Consider the following 10,195-nt stretch of genomic DNA (forward strand, 5'->3'; position numbering starts at 1 on the left):
AGAAATGTAATGACAATCGTTAAGTCCAGGTCATTTCGAGAAAAGCAAGGGAAGATTCTTTTGGAAGGTCGGAGGCTGATTGCAGACGCTCTCCAGGCAGGAGCTGTACCAAAAGTATTTTTCTTTAGCCGTCTGGAATACATTAAGGAGTTGCCCGCAGATAAGTTGAAAGGAGTCAGCCTCATAAAGGTGAAATTTGAGGATATCAAGGATTGGTCGGACCTAGTAGCACCACAAGGAATAATGGGTCAGTGGTTACACAATGTGTCACTAGGTGTAATGACGTGGACTTGTTCTTACCTGTCTTAGGGAAACACATTTTATTTAATACAAATTTATAATGTTAACTGGTGAATCCTTCCTCAAGACACCCCCAAAATGTAGTTTTCAAGTGTATGTATGATGTTTTCAGTGAAAGCTGAAGCTAATTTCTTATATATGTATTACTTCTTCTTTTTTTTTTTTTTTTTAAGCCAGGAATCAAGCTTAGGATCTTGCTCTTGCCAGGCAGGTGATTAGACCACCGAGCTATCTCCCCAGCCCCTGTATTAGGACTTTTAGTCCTTAGGAAGAGCCGTTGTTCCTCCTGTTTCTTCAGTTTTTGTCAGTAACCTCCTTATGTCCAGAGCAGATCTAAAGAGTAAGGGCTAAACTATATTGCTATTAGTCTGAGTGAAACATTTTGTCCTCTGAAGTCCTTCTGCATTTGGTTAATCTAACTTATGGGTTCATGTGATCACGATGATTATTAGCACTTCTGTCTAAATATGGGAAAGTAATTCTTTACACCATTTTGGCGTTGGAGCTACAGATGTTTCCCTGTTGTGGGCTCACTGTTTTGACTCCCATCTTTGGACTATAGCCATTAGTTGGGAGAAGAGATTCTGAGAAACTAGTTTGTCTCTGTAATCCAATGGGTCACAGGAATCTTTTTCTTTGTACATGTTGGTCAGATTTTAGGGTGGGGAATTGAGGTATTACAGAACTCCAATTATACCAAGTAGCCATACTCCTCATTAGCTGTACCTCTTATTTTCATTCAGTACTTCACTGAAAGTGGCATTTATTTTTACTATGCTTATCACTTTGGGCATGTATGCTGATGGTAGCCAGCCCATCTTGGACTTGGGTGGCTTCTATAGTAATGAATGATGACCACAGCTTTTATCATTTTATCTTAGCTGGACAGGGTGGTAAACACTTATAATCCCAGCATTTAGAAGGCTGAGGCACAAGAATCACAGTGAGTTCAAGGCCAGCCTGGGTTCCATAGTGAGTTCAAAGCCAGCTAGAACTATACAGCAAGACCCTGTCTTAAAAAAAAATAAAATAAAATTAAAAAGATAATCATTTCACCTTTGTGAGTTTTTTTATTGTTTTGAGACGGTCTCGTTATGTAGTTCAGGTTGGCCTTGGATTCTTGGCAGTCTTCCTGCCTCAGCCTCTTGAGTACTGGAATTACAGGCTTGTGCTACCACACTCAGCCATTTCATCATTTAAGAAAATTTATATTGTGTAAGACTAGGCGTGGTGGTATGTGCCTGTAATCCCAGTGCCTGGGAGGCTTCGGGAGGATCACTAGGAGTCCGATCTGTGTAGTGAGAACCTGTAGACCCTGTACTAAAATTTAAAAAAAAGGGGGCCTGCCCATCAGCTCAGTTGTTTAAGGGCCTGCTCATGCAAACACAGGCACAGGATACTGTGGTTCAATCCCCAGCTTCACCCGCCTTACCAGACTTGCCCTTTTCGCAGCCTGAGCCACCAAAAAAACAAACAAAAAAAGAAATGTATATTATTCAGCTTATTTATGTGATGTTATATTTTACATTTGAGGAGGGTAGTGAGAGATGAAATAGATAGGAACTAGTGCTGCCTAGTGTCAGACACTCTAAAATCCTTTTTTTTGTTTTTTTAAAAAATGTATTTAGTACAGGGTCCAGTCTACACTGGGGGGGCTGAAAACAAGACGATCACTAGGAGTTCAAGCTGCATAGTGAGACCCTATATCAAATACATTAAAAAAAAAAAAAAAAAAAACCTCAGGGCCAGGGAGATGGCTTAGTAAAGCACTTGCCTGGCAAGCTCAAGGGCCTGAGATCAATCTCTGGTTCTGCCAAAAATAAATAAATACAAATTACACAGTCATTTGGGAGCATGCTTACAAAGGAACTCTTAATATCACCTTTACCAGCTCACTCGGAAAGAAACTTGCTGTGGATTATGCCCGAAGAATAAATTCATCTACATCATAGGAATTTCATAGACTCTAAGGCCATTTTTATTTTAATCTTTTTCCAATTTTTCTCCTTTCCCCTAAACATTTTCCATAAAACTTGGTAAGCTGGAGAGTGATAGGTTCCAGCCTGAGTACAAACTGCTAAATTATTATGGCCGAGATTCAACATGGCTGAATCCCCAAAATAGCTTAGCTTCCTAATGACCACTTCCTCCTTCCCCACTCCAGTCCTGGATAGCCCCCCGTCAGCTCCTTGGGTGTCACTGAACCTACCCCTCAAACTCTGCCCCTATCAAAAGTCCATAAAGTCTCATCCTTCCTGTGTCAGGTCAGAAGATCCCCATCTCCCTACCGTCGATCCTTTCTGTGTCCTCACTGGCAATAAAGGCCTTTCTCTCCCTTTTACTTCTCTGCAGTGCAGAAACACCTAATAGAGAGTAAAATGTAGATTATTAAATAAGAATTTTTCACTAATACTACTTAGTGTTTTCATTTTTCTAGATACTCCCAAGCCCATTTGCATTCCCTTGTAGTAGGCGGAGGAAAGGAAGTGACTAGGTAAATATGACTGTTGTGTGTCTAAAACTCCCAAGTGTCTGGACCTGTAGCATGAGGCTGTAAAAGTAGCTGACTTCCTTACTCGCGATCCCTGCATTTTGTGGAGTGTGTCCCAGAAGTAGTGCTTCTGAGCTGACGTATTTGAAAAAGGAGTTATTATTTTGATGCATTCAATGTTCTTGAATTCAGATTATTTTTCCTGGGAATATAGTTTGAATTTTAAAATAAGCAATGAAAAAAAGGTACGTCTCAGGTCAGATACAGTATCCTGGTAATTGGTTTTTAAATATTTAGGTTAAATTTACAAATTTTTTTTGTTTTGTTTTGTTTTGTTTTGTTTTTTCCACAACCAAGGATTGAACTCAGGCTCTTGTGCTTGCCAGTGAAGCGCTTATTCCACTGAGCCATCTCCCCGGCCCTGTTTTTTGTTTTTGAGACAGGGTCTTACTGTGTATTTCAGGCTGGCCTTGAATTCATTATGTAGTCCAGGTTGGCCTTGAACTCAGGGTGATCTTTCTGCTTCAGTCTCTTTAGTGCTGGGATTACAGTAAATGTATAAATTATTAAAAAGTATTTAGCTTCCCTAATACCTGCAAGTTAATAAATGCCATTTTCCATGAAAATGGCAAAATTTGAAACATACTGTCAGTGACAGGGTGGGAGCTGGGAAACAGATATTTGTGTTTCAGACATTAACTAGAGTAGCCCTTGCAGAGGGCACATTGATTTCATTTATTAACATTAAAAGTGCAGATACACTGTCCACCTCACAGGTGTTTGTCCTAGAGAAATTTTCAGATATATACAGAGTCATTAGGGATATTTGTTGTAGCAGTGTTTGTAATGGAAAAGTTTAAATGATTTGTCAGAAGAGTTAAGTGAACTGCAGTACATTTGTATTACTAAATAACATACAGCAATTAGAATAAACCAGTTCCAAATGTACTGACATGGTAAGTTTTCCAGACATGTTATCAAGTAAAGTAAGTAGGTCATAGAAAAATACATATACACTTAGTTTATGTTGAAAAGGAAATGTGCCTATATGTAGGTAAATGCTTAAAATTCTAAAAGGATATTCTCCAGGATTGAAAACAGGTGGCTAGGGAAGGGGTTGGCAGTGGTGGAATTTTATGTTGCTTCAATTTTTTCAGCCAAAATGTGTGTGTGTACCTATAGTATATAATTAAGAATACATAAAGAATGGTAAGCAGATGGAAATTCAAATTATTGCCTGCACCCACATCAGATAAGTAAACTTCCTGTGTTCTTTCCTTAGGGATTTTTGCCAAACCTGACTATATTAGGATGACGTATCCAAAGAGTCAGCTTCACCATACACTGCCTTTATTGTTGATTTGTGACAATCTCCGTGACCCTGGGAATCTAGGGACAATTCTGAGATCTGCAGCTGGGGCAGGATGCAGCAAAGTGTTACTCACCAAAGGTAAGAGCACCTGTTGCCAGATGGCTTGGTTAGCCATTTGTAAGTGAGCCAGGGCTCTAGGCAGGCAGGCACGGGTCCAAATTGTGGATCTGTCCGTACGTAACTAGTTTATATCCATGAGCAATATACTAAGTACCGTTTCCCTTTATTTGTCTATCTAGATTGTGTGTGTGTGTGTGTGTGTGTGTGTGTGTTTATGTATTTATTTTTTCCAGTGCCAGGCATTGAACTCAGGCCCTTGTACTTGCCAGGCAAGCGCTTATTCTACTGAGTCATCTCCCCGGCCCCATTTTTGTTTTTTGAGATAGTCTTGATGTAGTTCAGGCTGTCTTGAACTCACTATGAGTTCAAGAAAAACCTGGCTTTGAATTCTCAGGTATGTGCCACCATACCTGGCTTTCTTATCTGTAAAATGGAAATCATAGAATCATAGAATGTTCCTCATAGGAATTTTTTTTTTTTTTTTTTTTTGAGACAGGGTTACAGGCTGGCTTTGAGCTCACTGTAGCCCAGACTTGCTTCAAACTTTGGGCAATCCTGCCTCAGCCTCCAAAGTGTTGAGATTAGATGTGTGTATCACCATGCTGGGCTTTCTTTTCATAGGAAAATTGGAGGATTACTTGAGATGATGCAGATAAAGTCCTTCATACCATGCCTGAGACAATATGTGATCCAGTAAATGTTGATTTATCTTTTAAAATTACTTTGAGGGCCAACGAGATAGCTCAGTGGTCTAAAGCACCTGCTTAGGCAAGCTCAGGCAGGCACAGAGGATTGTGGTTCAATCCCCAGTACCACATAGGGCTCCAGTCCCACCTTTAGGGTGGCCTAAGCCGGCCCCCCCAAAAAAAATTAGAAATCTAGGTTGTTGTTATTTTTTTTTATTAATGCAGATGCCAGTTTTAACGTTTGGTTGTAGGTCCTGCATTTAATGATCTTGTGTCCTCAAGTTGTGGGGTCTATGAAACCTTCAACCCAGAATTCTGGGTCCTAAAAAAGAAAAATTCTGGGTCCCACGAAAGAAAAACAGTCAATAGAGTGTGACTTCACCACGGTGATCCATTTCCCTTACCCTTGGGATGGGTCACACACTCCACACTGGTTACCTCATTACCTTCTTTCTCTTTGCATCAGAAATGGGGTTTATTAGGCTTGGCCCCAGTTAGAGTTGCTAAATGGATGGCTTATGCAGAAGTGCCAATTACACCTTTGGGAGTGCCAGTGAAGGAGAGTCATTCATCCAAATCACCTAATTTACCATTAAATATAAACTTAATAGTGGCGGTCATGTGGAGGCTTGCCTAAGTTGCTCCTTCCTGCTCGTGCCCTGTTGGAGTGTGTTTCTCTGTCAGCGTGAGACTTTGGTCCTGGGGTTCCGTAAGTACCCATTGTTGAGCACCCTGGTAGCAGGTATGCTTTCACAAATGTTTCTGTAATCCAAGCAGTGTAGTGTTCCCAAGATGCCTGTGGCTGGTATGAAAAAGAGGGAAAGGAGTAGGAAACGTTCCCTAGGGCCCCAGTGCAAGGCATGAGGAGAGGAGCGTCACCTTTTCCATACTCCCCATTAAGTGAAGGGGTCAGACTACACATTTCTCTCACAAATCTGCGCCACTCTTCTAGTCCCTTTCCCTCGTCTGTTGGCCCATAGCCTGCCGCCCATCTCTGGTTTCCTGCAGTGCATGGGTAAAGTCTGCGTGGGGGAGTACGTGTGTGCACGCTAACATCCTGTGTCTTAATCTCTGTTTTAAAACTGGTCTGCCTAGTTCCATCTATGTAAGTGTGACAGATGAACAAAATGTAACATGAGAAGGCTTATGCTAATAGCTAAGGGGACGATGGCAGGTGTGTGATGCTGCCATGATGCGGTGTCCTGGCTACGCCATCTCTCCCAGTTTACGCATGGTGAGCAGAGGCTCTGAGGAAGATCAGAGCAGCTAGCCTGCGACGGTGTGTGAAGTAGGGGGTTTCTCTGGCCTCCTTCCTGCAGTAGGAAGAGCATGCTGAGTGGTCAAGGCTCCACTCGCCACACATGATTTGTCATCTCTTCTGTGGAGAATCTCTTTTTCAATCTAGACTGAACATTGACGCCAGATGGGTCTTTGTAAAACACCAATCGGGTTCTGTTACTGTTTTGGTTAAAATTTTAGTGGCATCATATTGTTGTCTGATAAAATTCCAAACTCTGGTTGGGCATGATGGTGCACAGAAGCACTCTGGGATACTGAAGCAGGGTGATTGCAAGTTCAAGCCTAGCAGCCTGAATAACTTAGTGATTTAATGAGTCCTGTCTAAATTTTTAAATTTAAAAAAAAAAATTACAGTCCAGTGGAAAGACGTTGGTTTCAGCTCCTGGTACCGCATCAGGCTATCAGTCTGAAATCCTGCCAGGCATCGTAGCTCATGCTTGTGATCTGAGCACTTAGGAGGCTGAGGCAGGAGAGTTGCTGTGATTTTGAGGCCAGGTTGCTCTACATAATAAGTTCAAGCCAGCTTGAACTACATAGTGAGACTCTGTTCCTCAAAATTTAAAAAATCCAAACCCCAGCTTAGCCTCCCCTGCATTAACAGCTGCCTGCCTCTTACTTCCTTTTCTAGCACAGCCCCGCGGTAAGCAGACTTGCTCATTTGCAGTTCTTAGACCCTGGTATTCTGCCTCTCCTCTGACTTTGTCCCTTGCCTGGACAAGTCAGAGAGAACCAGTCCAATGTCATGGTGTCTTAAAATATTTGATGTTTTTCCTGAAAGTCCCACTTTGTACAAGTTTTCAGTTGCCTTCTTCATTCTTCTTTCATGTCACGTATCACTAGTGATTTTGTTGTTTGAGATAGGGTTACATTGTGATAGTCCAGGCTGGCTTTGAACTCACGGTGTAGCCCAGGCTGGCCTTGAACTTTGCAGTGATCCTCCTGCCTCAGCCTCCCAAGTTATGGGATCACAGGTGTACGCCACCATGCCCAGGTCAGTTACCACTAATGTTGCCATCTGATTGAACACTGTCCCAGCATCACCTACTGTGCCTTGAGTTCCTGCGCAGTGTTACTTCCTTCCACATCCCTTCTACAGTGTTGGGCACGTGTGTATGGACAGCACTGATGGGATGAACAAACGCTGTTCTCAGCGCTAGTGGGGTAATCCTACAGCCCTTTGCTGGGTGCTGCCATCACTTCAGAGGCTCTGGAAGATCCCAGCTACCGAGAAGACTTTAACGCAAAAAATTATCTTAGCTCCAGATCCAAAATTAGATTTACTTAAGTTTCCTAGTTTGTTGATGAAGTCTTTGTATCCTTCTTTTCTAGGCTGTGTGGATGCCTGGGAGCCCAAAGTCCTACGGGCAGGCATGGGGGCACATTTCCAGGTGCCCATTATCAACAATCTGGAATGGGAATCAGTGCCCAACTATCTGCCCCCCGAAACCCGCGTCTACGTGGCAGACAACTGTGGTCTTTATGCCCAAGCTCAGATGTCTAACAAAGCCAGTGACCATGGCTGGGTGTGTGATCGACGATTCCTAAAGTTTCACAAGTATGAGGAGGAGGAGGAGGAAGAGGAAGGCAAGGATCTAGAGAGCAGGGCCAATAAAGGTTGGTTCCCTGAACTTGATGTCCAGAGTTACGACTTGGACTGGATGGAGTCACCAGCAGCTGTGGTGGTAGGTGGGGAGACCCACGGCGTGAGCCTGGAGTCCCTGCAGTTGGCAGAGAGCACTGGGGGCAAGAGGCTGCTAATCCCCGTCGTGCCTGGAGTGGACAGCCTGAACTCAGCCATGGCTGCGAGCATCCTGCTTTTTGAAGGGAAAAGACAGCTGCGGGTAAGAGGGGAGCACATGAGCAGGGACAGGAGTTATCATTGAGAGGATGCCGCTAGCCCCCAGCCTGGCTCAGTGTTAGGAGACTGACAAAGTTGGCAACTGGCTTCCAGGCCACATGCAGGAGGCAGGACGTAGACACTAGTGCCATATATGGTTATTGGAATGATAAGAATTTCTATAAAGTCTCTGCTTTTCATCGAAAATAACAAAGGCCAAAATTCTTGGGAGAAATCCTATCTCTCCCATCTATTGAGGTTGTAGATGGTTCACATGACTAAAAATTCTCCAGAGTGCTTGGCTAGCATGCACAGAGCTCTAGGTTCTAGTTCCATACCTCAACAACAACAACAACAAAAAAAGTTACTAAGGAGCATCCTTCTGTCCAGAAGTTTCCCAAGACAGTATCCTGGTCAGAGCAGACTTCCCTCCACCAGCAGGGGTTGTTTAGTGGCCATGAAGTACTGGTCATAAGCCATGGCTGAGTCACTTGAATCTGATTAGTCACTGGAAGATAAGCCATGATGTATAGAGCCACAGGTTACATTGAAAGGGTTCATTTGCATGTGGTCAGTGTGTGTCTTTTTGCATCGTTGTCCTAGTGATGATACCAATAAGAAATTAATGACCCAGGAAGCTAAGGGGTACAGGTCATGGCGTTCGCCACCTGGCTGTTCTGGGCTGGATATGTCAGCCTCTGGGGTTCAGCCCTTCACTACAGCAGCTACTACCTGTATTTCCCTCTTTGGCAATCAGTAGAAAATGTTATTTCGTCAAGTGGTGTCATGTGTTCTTATCATCTCTCTAAATAACTTTTTGAGAATTGTGCAAAAAAAAGAAACTGAGTTTTAAAATCTATAGCTTAACATTATCTGTCAGGAGAGCCCAACTCTTACTAGCTCCCTTCTGTGAGTAGTTCTTGTTATGGTTTAGATCTAACTTGTCCCATGAAGTCTCGTACTCTGGGGGGACTTGTGGAAGGTATTTGGGGTCAAGAGGGTGATGCACTTACCAAGGGATCAGTCCATTGATGAGTCCATGGCTGAGTGTGCCGGTCAGAGGTGGGGTCTCTGGAGAACTCACGGGGGAGGCAAGCTGGGAAAGTGGATCGTCTCCAGCTCTTCTTTCCCTCCTTTCCCAGTTGCTGTGTGAATAGCTTTCATCTACAATGCAGCAAGCCACCCATAGTTTGAATCTACTGAAACCATGAGCCCAAATCTATATTCCTTTCAGTTCCAGGTTTTGAGAGGTTTTTTGTTGTTGTTGTTATTTTTTAATGTATTTGGTACAGGGCCTCACTATGCAGCTCGGACTCCTAGGGATCCTCCTATTTTCAGCTTCCCCACCACACCTGTTCTCTGTACACCCAAGGGTGGGGCCAGTGTGCATGTGGGGCCAGGGATGGAACCATGGTCCCTGTGCTTGCCAGGCAAGTGCTTAGTCTGCTGAGCTATGTCACCGGCCCTGTGTTGAGTATTTTATACAATCCTATTTTATGTAACACTTGATTAGATATAATGTACTTAACATTTCTATTCTCCTTCCCTCCAGTGGGACAGAACTGCTCAAGAAAATGACTGCTCCTGGGCACAGTGTGAACAGAGTTCCTTTGAGGGGAGGGGGCTTGAGGGGGGGCTGAGGTTCTGCGAGCTTGGGGCACTTGGTATACCGTATTACTTTAGGACCCTGCTGTTCTCTCAGAACCCCAGCGGACCAGAGTAAGCTGGACCCTTCCTTACCAGGTGCCAGCTGGGGATGCGAGGGCAAGTGCAGATGGTAGCTAGTGCATCTGTGGGAAGGGCTGGGTGGACTGGAGTGTGGGACGTCTCCACTGCTTTTCTTTTTTGAGACAAGGTCTTGTTATGTTGCTCAGGCCGAATTTAGTTCACTACCTGACTCTTTCTGCCTCAGCCTCCCAAGTGCTTGGATTATAGGTATATGCCACCGTCCCGGGCCAAGCACTGCTTTTGCAACCACGAAGAACAGGGTTGGAGTTACACAACACGAGGGATGTAATTTTACCACATCCCTTTGATACAGTGGTGTGGTTATGGTTTGGATTCTCTGGGGGTCCTTCAGGTGCTCATCCCAGGGTGGCTGAGTTGCCAGCATGCCCAGGATAAAACATGGAACCCTTCTTCCTTCCCTT

General features: G+C 43.8%; 1 protein-coding gene across 1 annotated transcript in view; it reads left to right on the forward strand.

The window, feature by feature from the left end:
- The window catches only part of Mrm3 (mitochondrial rRNA methyltransferase 3), a 9,890-nt gene extending 527 nt beyond the window's left edge, over nt 1-9,363 (forward strand). The window contains exons 2-4 of the mRNA XM_004635479.2: nt 3-247; nt 4,074-4,241; nt 7,538-9,363. Coding sequence (XP_004635536.1) covers nt 3-247; nt 4,074-4,241; nt 7,538-8,091 — 967 coding nt within the window. The 3' untranslated portion in view covers nt 8,092-9,363. The remainder of the gene's footprint in view (nt 1-2; nt 248-4,073; nt 4,242-7,537) is intronic.
- Nucleotides 9,364-10,195: the final 832 nt, after the last annotated feature.

The sequence above is a fragment of the Octodon degus genome, unplaced genomic scaffold (genome assembly GCF_000260255.1).
Source record: "Octodon degus isolate 3935 unplaced genomic scaffold, OctDeg1.0 scaffold00072, whole genome shotgun sequence".
Classification (NCBI taxonomy): Eukaryota; Metazoa; Chordata; class Mammalia; order Rodentia; family Octodontidae; genus Octodon; species Octodon degus.